Below are 23740 nucleotides of genomic sequence, written 5' to 3' on the forward strand. Positions count from 1 at the left end.
GACTCCGACTCTCGGCTCGGTCATTTGCCGACGCCTTCGGATATGCCCGCTGCTGTGTATAGCTATTGACTAATGTACAGCAGCAGTGGAATTAAGACAGCATGAGCATCGTAACTGAAGGGCATTAGACCACTAGTGCTACGTGTCTCAAAGCTGGATTTTGAAAGAAATTACTCTCCAGTAAGTTCCCACATCGGACGATAGCTTCGATGAAAAACAATATAAGACAGGCAGAACGTACAGTTATACGACAAATATAGCTGATCTATATCTGTCTAGGCTTTAAATCAGTAGCCATAAAGTTACGCGTGTATCATTGGGAGCCCGAATACTGTCAGCATGGGCAGCATAACCACCGAGCACAAGAGCAGCTTCCCAAAGAAGCCCGTCCCATCAGGTGCATGGGACACCCATCACCATATCTTCGAGCCGGACCGCTTCCCCTTCGCAGAAGGTCGACACTTCACACCAGCACGCGCCTCGCTAGAGGATTTGCAGAAGTTCGAAAAGTCAATCGGAGTCGATCATGTCTGTATTGCCCACGGCCTCTCCTACGGACCTGACTGCAAGTCCCTTCTCTACTACCTGAAACAATTTCAGGGCCAGGCACGGGGAATTTGCGTGTTAGACTTGGACACTGTTTCAAATGAGCTTCTAGACGAATATCACGCGGCGGGTGTGCGCTCAGTTCGGCTCGACTTTTTCCGCCACAAGGCCATGGACAACGTCCAGATTCAAGCGGAGTTGATTGAAGCTACGGCCCAACGGCTGGCAACATGGGGAAAGCCAGGATGGAGCATTCAGATTCAGCAACCCCATCTTGAGTTCTGGCCTCGTCTACGAGACGTGGTGGACAGGTCTCCGGTGCCGGTTGTGGTGGATCATTGTGCCTTGATTGCTGGTAGTAGCTACCGAGTCAATGACTATGTCACCAATATACAGGATGGTTCCTATCTAGCAGAAGGTGAACGTATTGGTCTTGCAGCGCTTTGTGAGACACTCCGAAACGGTAATCTATGGATGAAGATCTCCGCTCCTTACCGATGTTCAAATCTGGCGCCAGGCTATGATGACCTCCGGTGGTTGGTGAGGCGTTTTGTGGATGCTAACGCGAGGCGAGTGGTTTGGGGAAGCGATTGGCCCCACACACAGCGACATAAGGATCGGGTCGGTAAAAGCTCGAGTAGTGAGGAGGCTTTTCTTCAGATTGACGATAAGGCCTGGATTGAGTCTTTGAGCAAGTGGATGTCGGAGGATGAATGGCAGCTTTTGTGGGTGGAAAACCCGGCTACGCTATATGATTATCATGAATAGATCACTACAGCCAATAAAATCATATGGATTATTGTTAAGTAACTTTGTAGTTGATGTGTGACGTTTAAACAAGCGCTGCATGGGAGCCGGCGTCCGATATCAGTAGACCATCACGTATGTTACTATGTACCTCTATTGGCGCACGCTGGGGGAGAGATATTTTAATAGATGCAAGATTAGCCATCGTACTGAGCTCTTGATCCACTCCAACTATCAATGTCCAAGGATTGCCCTGACCTCCACTGAAATAGCATCCGCTACCTGCTCTGTCGTAGAGCGTCCTCCTAGATCTGGAGTCAAGGTCCTTCCAGCTTCAATCACTCGAGTAACTGCCTCCCGTATCGCCTCAGATCCTTTCCCGTACCCAGCATGAGCCAGTAGTTCTGCCCCTGATAGAATCAGTGCAATAGGATTAGCTGCCCCTGTTCCCGCAATATCGGGTGCAGCCCCATGTGCAGCTTCAAAGGTCGAAGCACTATCACCTATATTCGCACCAGGAGCCAGACCAAGTGACCCTGCCAACCCAGCAGCCAGATCAGAGAAAATATCACCATATTGATTTACAGTGACCACAACATCAAACCAACAAGGATCGCGAACGACAGAATAACAAGCGGCATCGATCATCATATCATCACCCACAATATCGGGGTAAAGCCGAGCAACTTCTTGAAACGTCCGTAGGAAAAGTCCATCCGTTTCATGGAGGACATTTGCCTTGTGCAAGCATGAGACCTTCTTTCGACCATGCTTCCGTGCATATTCAAATGCATATTGAGACACCTTCCATGACGCACTCCGGGTCACCCGTTTGATCGCTTCGGCTGCTGCACCATCCTCGAGTGGTTTTTCCCACCCGATATAGGTATCTTCAGTGATCTCGCGCATGATGACCATATCCATCTTCTCATGACGCCCAGAGATACCCACATATCCTCTAATCGGTCGCGGATTGACGAATAAGTTCAACTCCCGCCGGATGGCATTATTGATTGAGGGATATGTCACCACGGAGCCATCCGTCTGCGTACAACTGATACGGCCATGAAGCTTTTCTGCTAGCAGTGGAGCTTTGATACAAAATTTCACGTCCTTTATGCGTTGAATGACTTGAGGTGGCAAAGCATGTCCATACAGCCTAACCGCCTCATCTGCGATAGGGATGAAGTCCCATTCTGGCTGGATGCCAGTTGCTTCAATGACGCGGATAGTGGCCGCTGTGATCTCGGGCCCGATTCCGTTGCCTTTGAGAACTCCAATTCGCATGATGGCTTGAATAGCAATTCCAAACAGAAACCTGTTAATAGGAAGAAGTGCATCTACGAGGTATGCATGATCAGAAATTCTTGGGATCTGATATGGTTGCAGATACTATTAGGTGAAAACCCATGCGAGCAATTCGGCTTACCCGAGGTCTACGAACACGATCGGATAGATCCGAAATCATGATGGAAATCCACCCATATCACCATTGGTGCTGTAGACTAGCCATTTATTTGATATTCTTAACGTTGTAAATTAGAAAATGATAGTAACGTTTATTACACTAGGACTAGGGGATCTAAGGCTTGAGTGAATCCAGGCTTCAAGCATTCAATTAAAAAAGACATGCGAATGGATGCCGAGAAACAACTACTCCAAACCCTGGAAGAGGATATGCCATTGAAAAGCTTTCCAAAGGTAGTTGTCAGCTACATAAACAAATAAAAAAAATTAGACACCTCTAACCGCCTGGACTACTCTGATTCGGTCTTGACCGACAATATGTTCCTTGCCTTTGTGTGCCCGACAAGCAGATGTAGCATCATACTATTGAGGTTGACAAAAAGGGCCCCTTAGGCACGATCGCAACCGGGATACTCCAAATGCTGAAGAGTGTCAAGTCCGTTTGGCCAGCATTGTGCCATATAAGCATTGCCCCATTCCTGGCACAGTTCAAATGCATTCCCACGGCCTGTTGGATGTCTCATAACTCCCGCAAGCAGCCAATTATTACCCACCTGAGCGAGGCTGGGAGATTCGGGTCAGCATATCAGCGTTGCTAAACTAAAAAGGAGACAGGCACTTACATTACACGCATCGCTCCCGGAGCCTGGCCGGAGTAAATCTGTCCACGCAGGATAGGAAATTCCTGCAGACGTCGGTTCCTAAACTCCTCGGGTATCTGCAACGCCTCGCGATTGTTGAACTGATGTGGGTAACGATTTCCTGTATATAAGGATGCGGAGTTAGTCGAAAATCGATGCTGCCTAGGAATTCTATCACTCACGCCCTACTTGGGTATTGGCCTCAAGATGCTTCTTGGCCTCTTCAAACGCCCCCCAGACATCCCACTCGGGTGGTGTGTTCTCATCATCATTCTGCCGCTTGCCGATAGTACCCCCTTTTCCGATGAATCGGGGGCAGGAACCTACTCCACTGCTTGGCTCGTCAATACTCAAAGGTTTCTGGTCTTGGTCAAGCCACTTGTCCAGCCCCAGCTCCCCTTTCCACACGATCTGCCCAGTACCTGGTGTCCACTGTAGCTTTGGGGTCAACCATTCATTCAACCCATTAAATTGTTTGTTCTGCAAGTCGCGCCCTAGACCGACATGATGTGCTGTGACTGTGATATCTGTGTGCGATGGCTCGGGTCAGTGATATAGGACCTGAAAAAGACTGGAAGTAGGATTCACCCTGGATTTTAAACCCTCCCTGCAGGACAGCTGACCACTGTGTGTCTATCGAAGGGTTATGAGGCGGCAGTACAGCAATACTAACATTGCTCAGGTCGTTCACCGAGACGCGGTCTTTCTGAAAGGCTTTCTTCAAGTCGAGCTTGACCTCTGCCCGATCACCTCGGGAAGGTCCGTCAAAGACCTTGAGTATATTGTTATACTGTTGCACGCCTTTATCAGAAAATTCCCAGATCGTGGATATCTGACTCCAGACGCCTCCAAATGTGCTTTCCGCATCGCCAAAGGCAAAGAAGATACGGTAGTCCGTGCCGGCATAGTAGGAGTCAGCCACATGCATCTGCACGGTCACACTATCGATATCATCAGAGTACGCCTGACGCTTTTCGTACGCGACCTGCTGCCGTGGTTCAATCAACTGCGACACGCTACTCATAACACACACGTCACCATCCGTGCATGCATTTTGCGGTGCGGTCAACAATGGGCCAGGTGTGGCATCGCGGTGAGGAAGCCCAGCCGCAAGGCCGAAGAGGGCTGCAACAAGAAACAACAACATTTGCCGTAATATGTGAGCACTGTTCAATTCTATGTTGAAATAGATCTGTTTATGTTGATGACAAGGGATATAGGTCACTTTTGCAGGGGCATGACGGCCTATTTATGTTCTATGCCAGCCGGATTCACATCCTCCTGAGTACCTTAGCATCCAACACGTGTGGTGAGCTGGGTTGCCGATGTGACGACGGAATGTACAGGCTGAACTGTCTGTCAATAGATCAAAGGATGGTCAAGCTTGGCGCTTCGTGGTATGATCAGATACATGCGCTACAAGTGCCCTGCCGGGCTTAGAATCGAGGCTGTGTAGATCTAGACCTTGGCATGGTTGAGAGAGCAGTAAGTCACGATGTAGATTGAGGGGTATGGATGAAGTATGAAGTAAACTGGATCCACAAATGCCTCTGATTGAGATGCGCCACCTCATCTGACTTAGATACTGAAGTGAAGGAAATGAAACCTACTATTTACATCCAATTAATGGCTCACTCCAGGTCCCTCCCCAGAGGCCGCACGACGGTTTTCATAATGCTTCCGAATACGGTGAATGCAGGACCAAGGCCACACAGATGTCAAGGATATGCGTGACACCTAGGGCGAGGCTAGGGAGCAACTTCAGCAGAAGACGTCTGCCAGACCTACCTGAGTCGTCCACCCTTTTGGTCCTAGGTCGTCTAAGCCCACTCGCTTATGTAGTACGCTAATGCCGGTCGGTGGTCATAGTGTTTGTCCAATTCGAGCCAAATAAACGTCCCGTCTTGGCTTCAAACTGGCGACTGCTTGCGTGGAGAACGTCGCATTGTATTTCTCCACTCCGGACGGTTTTACTCTAATGTATGATTATCCCTTCGATTGGGATCACCTATCCCCAGGTGAAACATGAGGCAACATCGGGAGTCCCTCAGGATACTCGCTGCGGCTGAAATTAGGGTCATATCCATCAATCACGCAAGTATATCGTTCGCTCTGGATAAGCATACATACATACTTAACGGTAGCTATATCAGCGCATAAAGTATTACAAGCTTCCGCGGAGATGTGTCAAGATGAAGCAGGAAGGGTTTACCTTATCACCCGCCACTCAACCACGACCGTCCTGGTTCTTGGGTTACATGTGGATCTCCCTTGGCTTCTATAATAAGGCTTGTCTTTTTGTCCTCGTGGAAATGGCACGTAAACGATGATCGACCGACTAGTGTCAACCTTATGTGGCATGTTATCAGATTATGATGAAACAAATTATTTGGATTCCTTCTTTTTAGCCCGGTCTGGCCCAAAGGCCAAGACCTAGACGATCCCAACGGTCCTTGGCACTTCTCAATCTCAGATACAGCCTGGAGATCGGCAAGTGAAAATCACGTCACCGAGGATCTCGTCAAGGATATTTTCTTGGTGGTATCCTCGATTTCTTTCCTTGAACTCTTTCATATCTGCTAGCCAGCCCACGAGAAGCACCATGTCCTTAGGCCTCCGTGTGACAAACATCCATGACGAAATGGACCAGATGGAACAGAACATAGTCCGAGCTGTTGGGAGAGCCCTTGCAGATTCAAATGCGGAATCTGCACGAGTTGCGGCAGATACCATCGACCGACTCATTCGCATGAAGTATATCGAAGAAAGGGGAAATGGGAATGCAGAAGACCTTGAGACCTTCCTCTGGCAGCTGTGGGATATTGTCATCCAAGGCGCCCGCGAGATTCTCCATGACCACCCCCTTCAAGACAGGCTCGTGGAGCTAGTCAGTGCTTTGACAGAGATACCCCCAGTGACCGTGGAGCTTTGGGAGGTAAGCTTGATCAATATATATTTAATCTGAAGACGTGCGCTTGAGCTGATATTTACACCCTGCAGTCGAAAACGTGTCTCTGGACCGATTTACCGCTCCTAGGGCCCAGTATGAGAGAGGCATGGATCTGTGAGTCGACCTTTATGGAGCATCAATCGCTCACCCTGTCATCTGAATATCTAACCACTTTCCATTTGCGTAGCACCAACACACAACAATAGCAAACCCACGAGCGACGAGGTAGTGGAGTGGATCAACCTTAACGCCTTTGCTGCCAGGCTCCTAAATCTTCATGCGATCTCGTGGACTGAATTTGCAGTTTGGGAACTTCGAGCAGCGCTAGAAGAACCGTGTGAGGGGCAGGCTCTCGAGTGCAACGTAGTTGTGGCAATGGTGTGGATCAAGCATGCCGGTCATATTCTCTATGCCCTTGCAGTCAATACGGGCGAAGACACCGACATCCTCGAAGCTGCCAACGGTCTGTTTTATGAGGGGAGGAGTATGTTGTGTCTAGAACGTTGGGAATTCTGGAAGAGGCGGTTTGGTGAACTAGGTGGGCATCTTGAGGGCAATGCATACCATGTAGCTTTCGAAGCAAGGAAAGAGATGGAAGCAATCGAACGGTCGCACAAAGGATAGATGTAGAAAGCTTTATATCTAGTACCTAATTCGAGATAATATTCTTACCATGCTTGAATGTGTCTAGTTCCAACTATCGCTCCAACGGCCTTGTTATTGGGATACTTATTACTTAATCCGCATATGTGTCCATTATAGACTGAAATATAACTATACATTAGTCTTAGCAATCAAAAATCTTACTTCCACCTTACTACGTATACGTTGATCAAACTTAGTCTACTGTACCTCTTAGGATGTCTGCCAACACGAGCTCACATCGTTATCTGATGGGAAATACCACATGGACCCCTTTTTTCCGCGCAAACATGAGCTAGTGGACGCTTATTTCGTATTAATCATTAAGAGTTTCCATAGAGTTCAAACGGACAGAGCTGGTGGAGCCTTTAGCGGGCATCGTCAGCCTATCCAAGAAACAGGGACTGTGGAGCCTTAGGCCCTCCCGACGGTAGCCTAATTTCCGCTGACTGATATTTAACTTACTGATTGCTACGAATACGAACCTCACCCGCACACAAACCTATCGCAACTGCTTCAGTTCATGCCATAGAGCCATTAGAGAAAATGGGTGGCTTTCACGTATACTGCGCGATATGTGGCTCAACCTTTTCCAGCAGGTCATTTATATCAATTGATTCTGACGATGAAATGGGTGATCACACTTACTCTGGAGAGGTTATTGGAGACAGTGATCTGGGATGGCTGGATGATCTCCGCGCCCTGGGCTTCAACCCAGACGCTGTTGGAGAGAGAAAGTGGGTTGGATGTTATTTTATGATCTGACCTATTGTTCTAACAAATATAGATCTTTTCTTACTGGAGATGGATACTATGATGATGCAGTAAGTTACATTTAGTTTAAACCAACAGGAAGACGTTCTAACATAGAAGACAGGGTGCTATCAATGCCGACGCAGGTGAAGGTGGTTTTTGATATACCTATCAAATTGTTCCTACGTTCTAACATAAAGAAGATCCAAACGTTCCCGTTGGTCCAAACAGTCAACCGCAGGATCGCTTCTACGCCTATATGTATGTGATTTTCCCATAAATCTTTAGAGTGTTATCCATTTACCTCTTACTGCCTTGCTAAAATTATCTAGGCTCTGGCATGATGGGGATCAGGAACATATACCTGTTTTCCCTTTTCATAAGTTGTGCTACGAGGAGATTCTCCTTCGATGCTTTAAGGATGAAACAATAAATGGAGACGTTCTTTATTCCCTCTATAAGGAACTAGTCAATGATTTCTCTCACAATAGTCTTCTTTTAGATTATGGAGATCCCTTGCCCAATTGTGAGCAATACTGGGAATGCAGGAAGGGCGAAGAGGTAATTCAACCGTATCAGAAGTGAAACATCGATTGACATGATAGTACTACAGCTGCTAGTGACGAACCCAGTGGAAATCTCTCCATTGACGAAGTATCTTGATGAGATTCGGGACATAGCCAATAGTGAAAGGGATACATCTGAGCCCCAAGAAGTCCCACAGAGCTTCGACATATTCAATACACTTCCCTATGAACTGCGGCAACAAATATTCAGCCTGCTTCCTTTGTCGTCTGTGTTGGCTCTTAGAGCAGCGTCTTGGTCGATGCACACGACCCAACTTCCAGAGAAAAGCTGGAAAGCAAGGCTGGAATACGATCTCCCTTGGCTCTGGGAAGTTCATGGTATTGATCTGACTGGCTCGCAGAAGCTGGAGGCTAGGCTATCCAAGACAATTGTTGAGCTGGAAGGGAAGAGTCAGTATAGGAGTGACAAAGTCGATTATATTCCCGGACTTGCAAATAGAAGGAGGATTTGGATGGTTTGTGAGGACATTAAAGACATGTATCATGAAACGTTAGCGGAAAGGGCAAAAAGTGAGACACCACAAGTTTGAATCCGGGGATTAAGGATGGAAGGAGAACATCAGTCAACTATCTTGCCCAAAGGTGTCCGGCTATGCTTATATACCACATACAAAGTCTAGTCATGATCTAAGAAGATGAGCGATTGCACGGGTTATCATTTTTCTTGCAGAAGAAAGGAATAGAGCAAAAGCTCCAGCTTGCGGGAATAGATACCTGTGATCCTGCTACGCTTCCCGCTACTTACGTTAATCGATCTAAATAACATCTTCAGTCGTGCAAATACAGAATAAGGATCTGCTAATGATACTATAAGTAGCCAAGGGAACAGACCTCAAAGCCCGACATTTGTTCAATAGCCGTCGGCAATAGGATTGTCCTTGTTCTCATTAATAATGCCATGGCAAATAACATCTAGAAACACGGTGAAATGGAGGGGAAAAAAGATTATGATGTCAGACTCTGCAAGGTCACTGCGGCCAACACACCAGGTGCGCCAACATACGATCCTGATGGGCTGGAATATGGGCCCAGAACTGCCTCAAGTCAAGAGAGGCCAAGCTTTGCGGGGTTTCGATGTCGATCTCCATGTCGGTATAAAATCCACCGATATCCTTCGACCGGATTATTATCCACCCGCATGCATTCCGGACAAGTGAGCCCCTCATAAATGCCTTCCGAGATCCTGTAACGGTTTGAAGAAAAATAGCGGAAGTACCAAACAAGTATGAAGCTATCCGGATCAAGTGCCCTGCTGCTTCTAGGTTTCGGCCTCCTAGGTCATGCATCGCCGTTGGTCCATGTACAGGGCAAGAATTGCACCGTGAAGCCTCTCGGCCACGGCCAAGATGATGTCCCCAACATTCTCCACGCGGTGGAAAAATGTGGCCAAACGCCAGGAGGAAGGATTTCCCTTCCAGCCCCTTACACGTATCGCATTAATCAACGAATGACAACACATCTCGAAAGCTCAACCCTTGAAGTAGGTGGGATGTTGCTCTTCAGCGACGACATTACATACTGGGTAAACAATTCCTACCGGATCGACTTCCAGAATCAATCAACAGCCTGGCGGATAACCGGTCATGATTATGTGGTTGACGGAGGTCCGGAGAGAGGTGGAATTGACGGAAATGGTCAACTGTGGTATACTTGGGCGAAGGGAGGGAGCAATGTGTTTGGTCGGCCTATGCCACTGCATGTCTTAAATTCGACCCGGGCGGTCCTTCGCAATATCGCGATTCGTCAGCCGCAGTTTTGGGCTGTGTTGGTTGAATCTTCGTCGCATGTTGAGTTGGATAATTTCTATGTCAATGCGACTAATTCAGACCCTAATGCCACTGAGGATACAGTTTGGATTCAAAATACGGATGGGATTGATACGTACAGATCTGATCATGTTACGATCACCAACTGGGTGTATGAGGGTGGGGATGATGCGGTGGCATTCAAACCGAACTCGACCAACATTCATGTTGAGAATGTGACAGTATATGGAGGACCAGGGATTGCATTTGGTTCGCTGGGACAGTATCCTGACAGGTATGATATTGTCGAAAATATAACTGTGAAGAATGCCAATGTGAGTCGGAGAGACGAAATGCTTCAAGATGAAAGCACTAATATAAGCAGTTTCAACCGTCCTCCCAACGAGCGATGAACTCCGGAATATACTTCAAGAGCTGGTAAGTCCTGCATTCCACAATATATCGTATTAACTAATCTTATCCAGGATCGGTGTCAACTTCGGTGTCCCTCCGAACGGAGGTGGAAACGGCCATGGCTATGTGCGCAATGTGACTGTCGAGGATATCACATTCAAAGATGTACAGTTACCGATATACATCGACACATGGTAAGCAATGCCCAACGGACTGCAACACACAGGCTAACAGAACCTAGCCTGAGCTACCTATTCGATCAAAATGTTACTCAGTACTGCGATACATCCACATTTCGATTCGACGATCTACATTTCAGAAACATTAGTGGAAATGGGCTTGCTACTCCCACTAACTACACAGGCAGAAATATTACATTCGCAGTATCCATGATCTGTTCGAAGGAGGCACCATGTACCGATATTACATTCGAAGATGTGGATATCAAACTGCCTGAGTCGTATAGCGGGAAGAGTGTTCTGTGCGAGAACGCCGGTGTGCAAGGCCTTGAGTGCAACTCATAATCATCAGGTTTTATTAAAACTGGGAATATGCGGGATCAAAACTCTGGTGAGATTCGAGTGAGACTTATGTGGAAAAGTGCCCATAGTGGTCTTCCAGGGAGTCCATGTCGCATAACACAATAAGCAGCTAGACGCCTCGTCCTTGCATCTTGAAAAAGGAAATACCCTTCCAGTTTAAAATAAAATGAGATATGCTCAAATAAAAGGCCCTTTTTCAATGAAGTCATACCCTTAATTCTCAAGGTCAGTTTCTAATTTTAACCCAGCATCGATATTCCGCCTCCTATCTTGGCATGACATAGCACTAACCAACATCATTGGCTCTGATTACCTTCCCACGTAGAGCTACTATCAATTATGCAGATGCAGAGTAAAGAGCCAATGAAGGTTCCTCGTCCTAGTGGAAAACTCACAAGGTTATCAACGGGCTCGTATTTAGGTGGCAACGGCCAAGCACCGAACCAAGGATTCACCCACCTTGCTCCGACGACCTAATCGGATCGATACACGATCTTCACATACCCAAGATCTCAATCAGCGGTCTGATAGGTTTTGAACCAAGGTCCAAAATTGCGGGGAGCAAGCCGTGGCACTGACTTCTTGTGAGAGGATCACAGATTGAGTCCTGTGGTAGAACTGTCACAATGATGCGGTGTCCTTCGTATTCACTAGTCATCTGCAATCCCTTGGCCAATCATTGTCATGCTGACTGAAACATAGGGAGTGGAGGAACGTCTGGCTAAAGATATAAGAGGATCTGGCAATCGTCAGGACGTTTCTCAATTTCGCTCATAAAACAAACTACCAGAATCAAAAGAACTTATTCGGTACAATGTATATCTCCAAAGGTCTCTTTCTCCTTTCCACCCCCTTTGCCCTTGGGGGCCTAGCAGCAGCCGGTGGTTGCGGCGATGCTGATGCCTGCGTTGGGACTGAATATTGCACAACTGCCACCTTCACCACTCCCACAGCGACGACTATTACAACTTGTGTTCCCACGCCGACTTGCTTAGGGGTCTATTGTAAGTAGTATTATCTATTGAACACGGACCTACTATAGTAACCATGTCAAGCGAATTGTGTCTCTGGTGGTGGAGGCCCAATATGCTGCTCTACCTATTGTGCAGCTACGAAGTGCCGTCCGACGGACCCGAAATGGCCCGGTTGCTCGGAGGATCTCGGTGTTTGCTTGGCTGATGAGAACTGCTGTTATAAGAATAAGTGTATTGATGGCCTTTGTCGCAGAGTTAAAACGGAGAAAAGGGCAGTACTCTTTTGAAGCAAGGGTGGTCAGGGTTGAGGGAGAATGATGGCTTATCATGCGTGGTGTAGTTATGTGATCTATTGTCCCGGAATTTACAGACTTATATTCATGGAAGGTTATGGTAGTTTACTTAGTTGTTAATGACAAGTGATCAGGTGAATGGCTCCATTGTATCTCATTGTATAAACTTTAATGCCATCAGCACCAATCATATATTCACTCTACAGCTTTCCAATACACCTTGCAGGAAGTACTCCTTCCAAATTGCCGATTGCAAGTACGTGCGTCTAACAGTTGAGGTTGACAGCTATTATCAGGAGTCAGTAACGGATTGACAAAGCTGAGTAAAGAAGAGTACGTACCGTTGGCAAACAAGGCATAGGTGTCGGCATTCAGCAGAGCCTGACTGGCACTCAAGGCGGTGGCAGCCGAGTATCCATAACCAAGGTCGTCAGTGCCAGGGCTGTACACACCGGGGGCGTGAGTGAACTCATGCAGGGTGGTGGTGGCCTGGTCCTGAGCATGGCAGGTGCTAGTCAGTGCCGGAAGATAGGAATAGTAGAGGTCGCAGTTGGCGATGATGTTATAAGACGGAAGGGTATACGCAAGCACGTTGGAGCTGCAGTATCCATACACGTCGCTGCAGTAGTACGTGGTACTTCCCGAAGAGGTCGACGCGGCCTCGTTAGCAACGGCGTTCAGGCGAGCAGCAACCGTGCTACGGGTGGAGCTGGATGTCGTCTTGAAATACTCCTGGAAACGGGAGGAAGATCCCGACTGCGCGGCAGTAGCAGCTGCACGTGCCAAAGAGACTGTGTTTCTCAGAGCAGTCTGAAGGGCCGACAATCTGCTGCCAGAGCAGGAAGTGACCTTGGTGCGGCGTTCCAGGATCTTAACTGCTTGAGTAACACTCGCGGCCTCAGCTGCATCTACATCAATGGAGAGCTCGTTCGAGGTGAATGGAATGTATCCAGTGACCTTGTTATCGGTGGTAATAGGTACTAAACCGTTGCTGTTGATCGTGATGGTACCACCCTCGGACAGGTCACTAGTACTTGCGATATCGAACTCGTCCTCGATAGTAGCACCAGGGGCAAGAGTTGTCAAAGCATCATCGGACAAGCCTTCGGTGATAAGACGCTGCTTGATACCCTGGAATTGAACCTCGGTCGCTAGACCATGTCAGAATGCGCTTGCAAGATTAAGGTTTGGAAGCATACCATTGCGGAACAGAGACACCTTCTGCACCGGAGCGGCATCCTTGAAGAAGTTGAGGTGCACAAAGGTGACATCCTCGCTGCCAGTGTTCTTTACCACGGCCTTGATCCGAGTATTTCCCACCTGGCTAAGAGTCACATCAAGTCCTTGGGCACTACCGGCAACCTCTACAGGAACGGCATTGAGAGTCGGTGCCAGGGCTAAAAGAAGAGAGGAGGCAGAAATGAAACGCATCTTGAAGCTTGAAGGACTTGAAGTACTGGAAATGGCTTTTGAACTCGAATGGCCCGTTTGTGATGCAGTAGAAGCTGGTCATCACAGGCCCTTTTATAGATGAGTGTTACGCTCCGTACGACGTTGAATTGGCTTTCAGTCACCCCTCACTTTTCCGTCCTGATGCTGCAGTGTCATGGACTACGGAGATAGTTACTCTGTCCCTGGCACTGTTAGCATCTTCCGGGAGCATGGCTTCATCGTGTTCAAGCACAGGAAATCGAAGCAACAATCGATTGATGCTTTCCATTGGCTCTGCTCGAAGACGCTGTAATAGAACGAGTGATTCAGCAATGGTCTATAACAGAAAGATTCCTTGGCCCGGCGGAGAACCGCTGCAAGCTATATAGATTTAGGAAGGTCCATATTGAAGTTTACCACTTCTGGTACAATCGGGGAGCAAAGCCAAGCTGTGGCTTGATGGTGTTTCATCAAGTACTTGATAAGAAGGACTTTATCCCGTCGCATCTCCCGGCTTCCGTTCTTGGCGGGAGTCTAAGACTTTCTTGGCGCATTAGGGAGTCACTGTATTCTCGGGACTTCTTATCAGATAGAGGTGGTGGTGTATAAGGTGGCTTTTCATGGGGCACTGTAGTAGTCAAAATTAAACTTTTAAGGTTCGAAGTTTTGATAGATATAGACAGATGTATGTGTATACTCAACACTAATAACCGTGTAAATCATTTATGCCCGCAACGAGGAACCTTTTCATTCATCTTGGAAGGGTCAGCAGGTTGCAGGATGGTGTCATATCAACTAGTGCTCGGGCCCGGCACTATAATGCTTAGTCGCTGTCCAGAAAATGCCGAGTGGTTTTAGGGCAATTTAAAACCCTTGAAGAATGTAACCCAAGACATGCAAGACCTCGGCTTTTTAATATTAGTGGTAATTCCCGTCAATCAAAGCGCTTGCTCCCTAGTTCGTTGGACTGTGGGGAATTTCATTCCCTGTTGGCCAGCGTCACACGATGCAGGGTTATCATTATCATTGGCCTGCTACGATGTTGAATGCCGAATATTAGAAAGCCGTAGTTCACCGGCGCATTCCGGATTGTCCCTTATCAGGCAGCTGTGATTCTAGAACAGAGTAGGTGGTTGCATATCCCTCCATCCCACAACTTCCGCAATATAGTCTCTCTTCGAAACCACCTTCAACAGTCGCTATTACACTCTTTGTACAGCAGTTGAACAGCAGAGATGAGCGCTTCCCTTTCTCTGCAAGTTACCATCACTCCACCCATCATTCCAGCCTTCTCCGAGCCACCAACAGTGCCTATACAAGTGTCCGTGCATAATCCCTCGGACACGCCGATCACAGTGCTCAACTGGGGTACCCCGCTGGACCCTAGCGCTAATGTCCTGAGTATCTTTGAGCTCCGTGATACAACCGAAAATCAGCCGGTGACCCTGCCAACCATCAAAATATCCCGTCGGATGCCACCCTCGGTTGATGATCTGGTAGAAATTCCCGCGGGCAGTTCGGTCGAGAAGGAGGTTACACTGCCCCACGTTCCACTCACCATGGGACACGAGTATTCCGTCCAGGCAAAGGGAAACTGGCATTCGGTGTGGGAGGGTCCTCGCGAAAACGTTACTGCGGAAAAGCTGGAGCGCCTCGGGGATGCCCAACGGGGCAAGTTCTCATCCGAAGTTGTCCCCCTACGGATTGAATGAGAGTTATAATCTCGCTTGTTGAGTTTCTCCCACGTTAAAGTCGGTTCCTATATTGCTCCCGTTCTCTGTTCGGACATGTGTGTACTTAGATACGATCCATATGAACCTTTGAAATTGCGAGATACTTTGCTCTTCTAGGAACCATAGAAAATCAACTAGGCGTTCGGTCTGGTGGTACGTTTTGTCCCGTTGATCGAGACAAGAACTATAGAGCAAATCTGGTCTCTAAGACTAATTACAACTATATATCTTTCGTTAGTACTTTACTACATGAACTAGAGTTGTGTTTTCGACATTCTTAACTTGGTATTTTTATTTTATGCATCTTGTGAATACAAATCGAATTTATTTCTTCTCGGTAGGCAATAAATTACATTGGTATACAATTATAATAAGGGGATACTATAGAAGGCTAGTATTATAACACAGGATATTATGAAACCTGAAGGGTACCATAGGCCCGGTTGGAATATACGCCTGAAGGACGTCAGTTCCATAACAGTATATGCGGCATCTCCAACCGAAGAGAATGAAGTGAAGTTCCTAAATGAAGTTTTGAAAAGGCCTCATGATTAGGGTGAATGCGAGGCCCTCTTCACATCTCAATCACCACCTTGTCATCCTTGTGAGACTCTTCCTGTGTCGTCGCATCAATAAAGCCATTATAGTATGCCACGGACATGTGCCTCCTAGCCTTCGAGGCGATGTTCATTGCGTTAGACCCGTCAAACGTGTTGTAAAATTATATCTAGAGTCCCTGGAGGGCTGTTGAGGATGAGGCACGTAACTCGATCATGAAGGACAGAGTGTCTCAGGCAGAATTGTACGGACTGTTGAGACCAGCGATCCTATACTATATCGTAGATAACGTTATTAGATAGCCACCTAATGATATAGAATAGCAAAGAGTTTAGCACTTCTTTATAGAGCAACAAAAAGATATGTGGCAGAGAATCCGGAGCATACCAGTTTTGTCTACGATTCGGTAAATTTTCGTTATCAACCAGTGTAGAAAGCGTTATGTAAGTAGCTACGAGCCGTAGAACAAGGCCTTAATATTAGACCACACATATATCTCTCATTGCCTTAACAATTTCGTAGTGTACTAGCCATCTTTGGTGCCAGCAGCCATCAAAGTGGAAGCTCCGGTGGAAGCTCCGGTGGAGGCGCCGTACGCCGTCCATCGCGTCCCCGATAAAACCCTAAATATTTGCTTGGGCTGCTGAATAATCTCGAATGCATTTTAAGACTATATCATACTATATTGACCCTCTCTTCTGGACTGATTTATAATCGTTGCCCTACCCAGAGCCACCTGATTTTTTTCTACTTAAGCGGGCCACGATGCCCTGCCTGCCCATCAGAATGCAATCCCAACTTAGATGCTAGAAACTCCGAAGGCGCCTACGCAGACCGACGTACCAATTGCCTCTACCACCAGAGCCGTACTCATCCGACGCTATCTGAAAAGCAACCTTTCTGCCGTCGAATTTTCCCGTCCAACAACATGACATCTGACGCCAAGATCCTCCTCACTGGTGCTACAGGCTTCATCGGGGGCAGTGTCCTCACTGCGCTGCTCCAGTCGTCTGCGTCGTCGCTCCAATCCGGCCCTATAACGTGCCTGATGCGAGGTGCCGACCGCGCAGCTCTCCTTACCTCCACCTACGGTGAGCGCGTCAAGCCCACCGTCTACGGGGGCCTCGATGACCTGGAGACTACCACCGCCGTGGCCGCACAGCACGACGTCGTCATCAACACCACCCTGGGCTATCACTCTGCATCCACAAAAGCGCTCCTCCGCGGCCTGGCGCAGCGAAAGGCCCAAACCGGCCGTGACGTCTGGCTGATTCACACGTCTGGTACATCCAATATCGGCGATAAGCCAATTAGCAAGCCAGTTGGAGTAAGGGAGTTCGACGATCTGGTCGACGCTATATACGCCCACGAAAAGGCGCTCGAGGCGGCAGAGCCTTATGCACAGCGGACCACGGAGCTGGGCGTTATTGACACAGGCCTCGAGCTGGGCGTCAAGACACTTGTCATTATGAGTCCCATTATCTATGGAAACGGTACTGGCTTGTTCAACAGGAACAGCATCCACACCGGGTACATGAAAGCGATGCTGCAGATTGGACATGCGGTAGTGGTGGGTGACGGGACTGGCCTATGGGACCACGTTCATATAGAGGATCTAGCTAACTTGTACCGGCTTGTCGTACTGGATATCCTGGAGCGGCAAGGTAAAAGTCTACCCACTGGGAAGAAGGGGATCATTTTCAGCGCCAATGGACGGCATTCGTGGCTGGAGTATTCGCAATTGGTGGCGGATGCTTGCTACGAACGGGGTCTTATATTGGAGAAGAAGGTCACCCATCTCAGCTTAGAGGAAGCGGTAGCGACCCTAATACCGCACCTCGGTTTTGCTAAGGAGGTGTTTGCGGAGGAAGATTTAAAATCGGCTGCGGAGATGTTCTCCAGTAACGAAATGACGGTCGCTACTATTGCGCGGAATCTTGGGTGGAATCCGGTGAAGGGAGACGAAGCCTGGACCCAGGCATTTCGGGATGATGTGGACAGCATCATCAAGTCTAAGGGGTAAACGGTGTTCTGCCTAGGGCTAGCAAGTAGGGAGTAGTCAAATATGAAGTCGATTCAGGTAAATCATAAATGACGTCAAGCGGTAGCCAAGGGCCAAGCCGAATTTAGATTTAATTATTAAGCAAACGCAACTTAAAGCTGAAACCACCCAGGTCGAAACAAGGAGCATAGATCTATCAAGCGCATCAGCCTCGGTCTTACATGCTGAGCATCAATCACACGCGAGGATGCCCCCGAGAGAATTTATTTGTCGATTCCCCGGTTGCAGGGCAGGCTACTCACGTAAAGAAAATCTCATTCGCCACGAAGCCCAACACAGCCAACGCAAGTCTTTTCCGTGTCCAACCTGCAATCGAGAGTTTGGTCGAACGTGAGAAAGAAGTCCTTCTCAGGGGTAGCCGGAGCTTCTAATGCTAGAGCAGTGACACTCTTCGGCGACATATGCGTCAGATCCATGGAGTAAACAGGCCAACTCACATCAAACATGCCTGTGCCCATTGTCGGAAGACGAAGTCCCGTTGTCAGGGAGACCCACCATGCAGCGAGTGCTTACATCGAGGGATTCACTGTTCTCTGGACAGACAGGTTGAAGCTCTCAGTCCCCCAACAAGCGGACTGAATATTCCACCTTCGAGTGCAGGCCGCTCTGAGCCGAGACGTCGCTTTCTCAATCTGTACTTTGAAAAGTTCAACCCGTACTGGCTCCTCATCCATCGAGGCTCGTTTGACGAGGACATTGAGGCGCCCTTCCTTGTCCAAGCTATGATTGTCATTGGTATGTGGATGAGCGACGAACCTAATGCACGGTCAGCAGCGATTGACCTCCACAACACGCTGGCCTCGGCCATCGGTCAGCAGAGAGTGAGTAGAACTCCGCGTTGTTGGAGACCTACTGTACTGACAAGATGCTGCTAGGAAGCATGGGATGTTTCTGCCAAAGAGGACATAGATGGTGCCTCCTGGCCGATCCCGACGTACCAGGGCATCTTACTGCATATAATCTTCGCTCTCGTGAATGCAGGCGCGGGGAACCTCGGCATCGACTTGAAGCCATCTCTCTCCCGTACCAACACCGACCTTCTTAACTCGCTTGTTGGGAGTTGCAAAAGACTGGACATGCTATACTATCCAAGTATACTTGCCCGATATTCCCAACGCGATTCCCGTCCATATATTTGGTTGGGAATTGAAGAAACCAAGCGATTCAACTTGGCCCTATACAGAGTCTACCGGGCAGCCAGCGTGGTTGGAAAGCGAGCCGACGATGCAGACACGCATGCAAGACTAACTGCAAGGGACTTGCGGTTCCCATTCCCGACCCATACACGCTTATGGAAAACAATGAGCATGGCAGAATGGGGCTCTGCTGCAGGGAGAGGGGTGTTTGATCATCTGTTGGATGATACCATGGAGGAGATGTGGATCTCGAGAGCCCATGAGGCGCTTGGTATCGATTGGGAACTGGAGTATACTCCTCAGGATTAGCTTTACCATTTTCATATCGTTTTCTACTCGCTACATAATTGACATTAAGAGATATTTTTAACGCAGGAATAAATGATATCCAACCTAGAAAAGGGCCGTAGGATCGATTCGGACATACGTCTCAGGTACGTCAGTCATATGACAAGATATGCGGCAGCTCTAACCGAAGAATATGAAGTGAACTTTTGAAGGGTTCCACGAGGAAAGTGGATGTAAGGCCCTCGACCAACAAAACAGTTAGTCAAAGCATGCCTGTTCTTGTGTTTCTATGAATTTTCCATCGATCTTGATACAATCACTAAACTTCTCAGCTCGCTTTCCTTCTACGCCATTAAGGTGTGGTCTAGTAAAAAACCAAGGCTTTGGGGGGATCGAAGCCGAAGCGAAATCAATTTGTCGAGGATCCAGGGGTAACGGATAACCGTATACAGAAAAGAGAAAGATTCCTCTGTCCCGCTAGCATTATCACCTGGAGACATGGTTTCCTTCGTATACAGGAAAAGGCGAATTTTTGGCGGCGGTTTGCCCTGCTGCATATGCGGTATGAACTTCGATATCGGCCCCGATGAGATATATTGGGATGATGAAAATCTCCGCCCTCAGCCCGGGCTCTACACTAAACATCAGTTACAACAGATGCCTTTCGTTGAGAGGTTAGACTGGCACTGCGTCTACCGCGTGAGTACGTCGTAATTTCTGTTCATAAAGCATTCTAACGTCCCTTCAACTAACAGTAACAATGGTCCTCCACAATACTTGTAATAATACATATCGAGTCTTTGGTGTGGCAGCTAGTATGGCAGCCGTTGAGGGGCAGGTGCTAGAAGCAGTACCATGGGACGAGATGTTGGGAGCTATTGGATACCCCGAAGAGGACAGGGATCGTCTGGTACAAGCCATAGGGCTGGATCAATTCAATGACACAGGGACTCACGGTCTTGTCGGCTATCATCTCCACGACAGTTGTTGGGAGTTACTAACACACCATACGATTGGTGAAGCTGCGAGGCAAAGCTTGTCCTTAGTTGTGAGAAACTTAAAGGACTTCCTGCGGACCCTTGGGAATATATCGATGGGATGTGCCCTGTGGAAGTTAAGTATTCTCTGTGTTGTAGTTCAACCGATCTCGACAGCGCTCAACGAAGTTTGTTATCCAACCAGATCCCTCCAACATCAAACGCGTTCAGTCTCTGATCAAGCAAGCTCGAATTAGGACACGCGCGCGGTTTCACATTGGAGGCCGTGTCAATCGTCAACACAACCGTTTGTGCTACCTTCCAGTGGAGATACTTTGTAGAGTCATGGATTACCTTTCCCCCGACGACGTTGAAGCCGTGCAGATCGCCATGAAATACTACCTCGGCGATGCTTATTGGCGCACACGAGTCCCAATAAGTCTATTTCCCGAGGTCAAAAGTATCTGGCATGAAACCCTGGACTGGCAGTTTCTCTCTTTGGAACTCGAATGGCTTTGGGAGACAGACGACCTAGCCTTTCGACGATATGTTCTGGACCGGTTAGATGAGATGCAGGCATCTCTTCGTCAGCTAGCAAACGAGTAAGATGTGGAGGGTAGCATGATGATGGTCTAGTGGAAGGGAAGCGATAAGCAGCCAGGAAATTATTTTCGGGGCGAGCAACAGTTTTGCACTTAGCTTAAACGATCACTGTGAGGATAAATAGCGTTGGTCAGACATAGGCCGCTTTACATCCGTTTAGTTATTCGGACGCGATGGCGGATCAAGTAAGCATTACTCGTGACGCTTTTCTGGTTATGCTGCCACCATCGTAGCAAGTGTAGGCACCCGATCACCTTAGGTCGGATATTCGCCATCAAACGTCAAAGCCTGAAATGCAGGCAGTTACGAGCTGCGCGACGGGACTATGCGCGCGCAGAAGAAGAAGAAAGAGCGCGATTGTTGAAGTATAACTGAGCCTTCCTTTAAAAGGTGATGACAACGAATGGTGTTTAGGAGATCCTGGCGGGCGGGCAACCAAAACCAAAAACAAAAAGAACCGTCAGCGACAGGACTCGAACCTGTGCGGGCGAACCCAATAGATTTCTAGTCTATCGCCTTAACCACTCGGCCACACTGACTAGTTGATATTTATTTGTCAGATTATCCAATTGACAGCTGCAAAAAAACATTTGCCTCTCAAAGTTTCCATTAAGAGAGACTTCGTGATCACGTAAATCTAGAAAAAGAGATTGTGACCAAGATCACCCTCTTTCAAGATATTTATGTCTCATATGCTGCCTCTAAAGGGTTCCCTCTATGTATTGGATCTTCCGGTAGGGTGGATTTCACAAGGTATTGCTTTTAGTTCAACTGCCTGCCCCACCAGAAATATATATATATATATACTATACTAAACAATTTTGCGAAACAACTTAAGTACTGGATACGCTCATTGCAATCATCAATGATCAAATACACCGAACTCTTTTTATAAGGGAAGACACATCCCAGAATTGCTATTTTATATATCATTATAAACACGCGTGATCCTTAGCAGAATTCAATGCACAATATAATCATCAAGGGGGAACTGGGCTCCACATGGAAGGGAACTACCTTTAATGTACCAATGGATCGATGGAATATGACGGGGACAATCTCTTCTCCGCAAAGAGCCATGATGTCGTGACTTTCTACATAGCCTGCTGATGCAGTCGATGCAACACCCGATACGCGGCCGTGATACGCTCAATTATTATCCGGGATGTGACATCCAGTCAGAATCAATGTTGTCAAGCTCGGCAGTGTCTCATCGCGGTGACAGTATGATAAAAAGCACTGGAGTAAACCAAGCCTACAGCATCCGAAGGAACTATCAAACAGAATCTCCAGATTTCAGGACTTGTGTCCACCTCCGATCAAAGTAAACCCAAAATGAGCGACCGCAGGAACGATTCTCATTCCTCCTTCTCTTCAGATGACCTGCTCGAAGGTACCGATAGTCCCATCTGCGCGGCGAGTGATACAACGTACGACACCTACGATGCCAACGCAACGACCAACTATGGCGTCCAAGGAGCTAAACGCCTCAATACCGAGAAGCGCACGGCGACTGACATGAGTATCCACGAATATGAAGCTCCTAGTGGCACCAAAATCAAGAAAACCAACTTTGAGAACGGTCGTGGACGCACGATCTACAACCCCAGCACGGGAGCATACGATGAGATTTTAGACTACGGCACGGACGATGCGGAGCATCACCATCGCGAGAAGCTTAGTGCCGACGGTATTTATCAACTGCGGGATGTTGATTTACACAGAGATGGAACGAGGCATGTTCATCGCGAATACAACAACCCGATTGCTGGGATCACCACCTCCGTAGAGGGAACTATGAGCGGCCGTGCTTTTGAAGCGGGCTTTTAGAGTTTGCTGTTTTTTATCTTTTCTGTTTGTAATGGTAGATGCAACTATTAGAGATAAAACAATTCACATCTCGTACTCACCGAAGCAGTTAGCTCACGCTGTAGTGAAAAGAAGCCCTGAGACAGGTAGCCAAGCAACGTAATTTCAGCATTGTCGCTAGCTTGCTCTAACACTTGGACGCTCATTTCATGAAACAGTCCTACATCTGTTGCCATATAATTACGCCCTTGCTATGGACATATCGAAAGTGGGAAGTGCTCTTGTAAAGTGAAGACAAGACTAAGAGCCAAGTATGCTAGAGTTGATGACGACTGAGCCACGCGATAAGCAACATGTAGTTTCGGGCACCGTGAACCAAACTCGTAAAGAGGAAAAGTAGGTATCGGAACTAGAACCTGCTTTACGGAAAGGGAAAGACACATTCCTGGACTCGCTGCCGGAATGCAGAAAAAGTATGTGTTTATGTTCTCTTTTGGATAGATCTCCTGGTTCTATCGTAGCCTTGTCAGCTTTGTCAGCCTGTCCCTAACTTCAAATAGTTCATATTCAACACTGTACATTACATGTGTATTCCTGGAGATATCGTTACGCTGCGAGTGGATTGTTTATTCCCCAGATCTACCGTTTACATGTAGCATGTAGGAGGTCTCCATATCATATCTCCCAAGCTGTAGATAAACCACCAATATTGCCATTATTAGTGGCGCAGTAACGACTTTATAAGGGCACATCTCAAGGAAGAAGTTGAATGTAGTGAGCAAATGATCTGTGTGTACAATCAAGATGAGGAGTGTCTATGGTCGGAAGAGATGGAACCAGCC

At 47.7% G+C, this 23740-nt stretch overlaps 13 protein-coding genes and 1 non-coding gene across 14 annotated transcripts; 10 read left to right on the plus strand and 4 right to left on the minus strand.

Moving 5' to 3' along the window:
- Positions 1–339: 339 nt before the first annotated feature.
- F9C07_2285738 (uncharacterized protein) lies at positions 340–1314 on the plus strand (the record flags this gene model as incomplete). The annotated part of the gene is made up of 1 exon (XM_041287017.1): positions 340–1314. One exon carries the CDS (start codon positions 340–342, stop codon positions 1312–1314), a length of 975 nt encoding a protein of 324 aa, XP_041149675.1.
- Positions 1315–1373: 59 nt separating this feature from the next.
- F9C07_2285739 (isocitrate/isopropylmalate dehydrogenase) lies at positions 1374–2638 on the minus strand. Its single transcript, XM_041287007.2, has one exon. It carries the CDS (start codon positions 2578–2580, stop codon positions 1528–1530), a length of 1053 nt encoding a protein of 350 aa, XP_041149674.1. The 5' UTR covers positions 2581–2638; the 3' UTR covers positions 1374–1527.
- Positions 2639–3149: 511 nt separating this feature from the next.
- On the minus strand, positions 3150–4268 carry F9C07_2074045 (Ribonuclease/ribotoxin; the record flags this gene model as incomplete). The annotated part of the gene is made up of 5 exons (XM_071508793.1): positions 3150–3324; positions 3384–3522; positions 3584–3919; positions 3990–4173; positions 4239–4268. 5 exons carry the CDS (start codon positions 4266–4268, stop codon positions 3150–3152), a joined length of 864 nt encoding a protein of 287 aa, XP_071367623.1.
- Positions 4269–5720: 1452 nt separating this feature from the next.
- F9C07_2285741 (uncharacterized protein) lies at positions 5721–7027 on the plus strand. The gene is made up of 3 exons (XM_041294348.2): positions 5721–6336; positions 6402–6465; positions 6539–7027. Exons 1-3 carry the CDS (start codon positions 6004–6006, stop codon positions 6973–6975), a joined length of 834 nt encoding a protein of 277 aa, XP_041149672.1. The 5' UTR covers positions 5721–6003; the 3' UTR covers positions 6976–7027.
- Positions 7028–7623: 596 nt separating this feature from the next.
- On the plus strand, positions 7624–8863 carry F9C07_2235144 (uncharacterized protein; the record flags this gene model as incomplete). The annotated part of the gene is made up of 6 exons (XM_041294347.2): positions 7624–7730; positions 7781–7817; positions 7871–7892; positions 7950–8007; positions 8079–8307; positions 8360–8863. The coding sequence occupies 6 exons, from the start codon at positions 7624–7626 to the stop codon at positions 8861–8863; spliced, it is 957 nt and encodes a 318-aa protein (XP_041149671.2).
- Positions 8864–9211: 348 nt separating this feature from the next.
- On the plus strand, positions 9212–11034 carry F9C07_1729336 (putative galacturan 1,4-alpha-galacturonidase A). The gene is made up of 4 exons (XM_041294346.2): positions 9212–10413; positions 10464–10516; positions 10564–10686; positions 10734–11034. The coding sequence occupies exons 1-4, from the start codon at positions 9559–9561 to the stop codon at positions 11014–11016; spliced, it is 1314 nt and encodes a 437-aa protein (XP_041149670.1). The 5' UTR covers positions 9212–9558; the 3' UTR covers positions 11017–11034.
- Positions 11035–11788: 754 nt separating this feature from the next.
- On the plus strand, positions 11789–12397 carry F9C07_2285743 (uncharacterized protein). The gene is made up of 2 exons (XM_071510778.1): positions 11789–12038; positions 12090–12397. Exons 1-2 carry the CDS (start codon positions 11849–11851, stop codon positions 12293–12295), a joined length of 396 nt encoding a protein of 131 aa, XP_071367624.1. The 5' UTR covers positions 11789–11848; the 3' UTR covers positions 12296–12397.
- F9C07_2285744 (Deuterolysin metalloprotease family-domain-containing protein) lies at positions 12398–13819 on the minus strand. Its single transcript, XM_041294331.2, has 3 exons — positions 13501–13819; positions 12643–13452; positions 12398–12587 (listed from the first exon to the last, which is right to left on the minus strand). Exons 1-3 carry the CDS (start codon positions 13730–13732, stop codon positions 12568–12570), a joined length of 1062 nt encoding a protein of 353 aa, XP_041149669.1. The 5' UTR covers positions 13733–13819; the 3' UTR covers positions 12398–12567.
- Positions 13820–14967: 1148 nt separating this feature from the next.
- F9C07_7970 (uncharacterized protein) lies at positions 14968–15444 on the plus strand (the record flags this gene model as incomplete). Its single annotated transcript, XM_041287008.1, has 1 exon — positions 14968–15444. One exon carries the CDS (start codon positions 14968–14970, stop codon positions 15442–15444), a length of 477 nt encoding a protein of 158 aa, XP_041149668.1.
- Positions 15445–16951: 1507 nt separating this feature from the next.
- Positions 16952–18046, plus strand: F9C07_7971 (NAD dependent epimerase/dehydratase family protein; the record flags this gene model as incomplete). Its single annotated transcript, XM_071511699.1, has 1 exon — positions 16952–18046. The coding sequence occupies one exon, from the start codon at positions 16952–16954 to the stop codon at positions 18044–18046; it is 1095 nt and encodes a 364-aa protein (XP_071367625.1).
- Positions 18047–18185: 139 nt separating this feature from the next.
- On the plus strand, positions 18186–19898 carry F9C07_1729504 (uncharacterized protein). The gene is made up of 3 exons (XM_041287018.2): positions 18186–18906; positions 18961–19655; positions 19709–19898. The coding sequence occupies exons 1-2, from the start codon at positions 18487–18489 to the stop codon at positions 19528–19530; spliced, it is 990 nt and encodes a 329-aa protein (XP_041149667.2). The 5' UTR covers positions 18186–18486; the 3' UTR covers positions 19531–19655; positions 19709–19898.
- A 175-nt stretch (positions 19899–20073) lies between these two features.
- Positions 20074–21092, plus strand: F9C07_2235150 (uncharacterized protein; the record flags this gene model as incomplete). Its single annotated transcript, XM_041287016.1, has 3 exons — positions 20074–20212; positions 20265–20557; positions 20646–21092. 3 exons carry the CDS (start codon positions 20074–20076, stop codon positions 21090–21092), a joined length of 879 nt encoding a protein of 292 aa, XP_041149666.1.
- A 455-nt stretch (positions 21093–21547) lies between these two features.
- On the minus strand, positions 21548–21628 carry F9C07_t221. Its single transcript has one exon. It is a non-coding gene; the product is annotated as a tRNA-Ser (tRNA).
- Positions 21629–22031: 403 nt separating this feature from the next.
- Positions 22032–23040, plus strand: F9C07_2285749 (uncharacterized protein). Its single transcript, XM_041287011.2, has one exon. The coding sequence runs from the start codon at positions 22425–22427 to the stop codon at positions 22917–22919; it is 495 nt and encodes a 164-aa protein (XP_041149665.1). The 5' UTR covers positions 22032–22424; the 3' UTR covers positions 22920–23040.
- Positions 23041–23740: the final 700 nt, after the last annotated feature.

The sequence above is a fragment of the Aspergillus flavus genome, chromosome 6 (genome assembly GCF_009017415.1).
Source record: "Aspergillus flavus chromosome 6, complete sequence".
NCBI lineage: Eukaryota > Fungi > Ascomycota > Eurotiomycetes > Eurotiales > Aspergillaceae > Aspergillus > Aspergillus flavus.

What these genes read in the sequence shown, in the direction of transcription:
- F9C07_2285739 (XM_041287007.2), bottom strand. Translation starts at nt 2,580, where the DNA reads ATGCGAATTGGAGTTCTCAAAGGCAACGGAATCGGGCCCGAGATCACA.
- F9C07_2285741 (XM_041294348.2), top strand. Translation starts at nt 6,004, where the DNA reads ATGTCCTTAGGCCTCCGTGTGACAAACATCCATGACGAAATGGACCAG. An exon ending in TGACCGTGGAGCTTTGGGAG is followed by an intron (nt 6,337 to 6,401) that starts GTAAGCTTGATC and finishes TACACCCTGCAG; the next exon opens with TCGAAAACGTGTCTCTGGAC. An exon ending in TATGAGAGAGGCATGGATCT is followed by an intron (nt 6,466 to 6,538) that starts GTGAGTCGACCT and finishes CCATTTGCGTAG; the next exon opens with CACCAACACACAACAATAGC.
- F9C07_1729336 (XM_041294346.2), top strand. Translation starts at nt 9,559, where the DNA reads ATGAAGCTATCCGGATCAAGTGCCCTGCTGCTTCTAGGTTTCGGCCTC. An exon ending in GGAATATACTTCAAGAGCTG is followed by an intron (nt 10,517 to 10,563) that starts GTAAGTCCTGCA and finishes AATCTTATCCAG; the next exon opens with GATCGGTGTCAACTTCGGTG. An exon ending in CCGATATACATCGACACATG is followed by an intron (nt 10,687 to 10,733) that starts GTAAGCAATGCC and finishes AACAGAACCTAG; the next exon opens with CCTGAGCTACCTATTCGATC.
- F9C07_2285743 (XM_071510778.1), top strand. Translation starts at nt 11,849, where the DNA reads ATGTATATCTCCAAAGGTCTCTTTCTCCTTTCCACCCCCTTTGCCCTT. An exon ending in GACTTGCTTAGGGGTCTATT is followed by an intron (nt 12,039 to 12,089) that starts GTAAGTAGTATT and finishes AACCATGTCAAG; the next exon opens with CGAATTGTGTCTCTGGTGGT.
- F9C07_2285744 (XM_041294331.2), bottom strand. Translation starts at nt 13,732, where the DNA reads ATGCGTTTCATTTCTGCCTCCTCTCTTCTTTTAGCCCTGGCACCGACT. An exon ending in GGTGTCTCTGTTCCGCAATG is followed by an intron (nt 13,453 to 13,500) that starts GTATGCTTCCAA and finishes GACATGGTCTAG; the next exon opens with CGACCGAGGTTCAATTCCAG. An exon ending in CTATGCCTTGTTTGCCAACG is followed by an intron (nt 12,588 to 12,642) that starts GTACGTACTCTT and finishes TCCTGATAATAG; the next exon opens with CTGTCAACCTCAACTGTTAG.
- F9C07_1729504 (XM_041287018.2), top strand. Translation starts at nt 18,487, where the DNA reads ATGCGTCAGATCCATGGAGTAAACAGGCCAACTCACATCAAACATGCC. An exon ending in CGGCCATCGGTCAGCAGAGA is followed by an intron (nt 18,907 to 18,960) that starts GTGAGTAGAACT and finishes AGATGCTGCTAG; the next exon opens with GAAGCATGGGATGTTTCTGC.
- F9C07_2285749 (XM_041287011.2), top strand. Translation starts at nt 22,425, where the DNA reads ATGAGCGACCGCAGGAACGATTCTCATTCCTCCTTCTCTTCAGATGAC.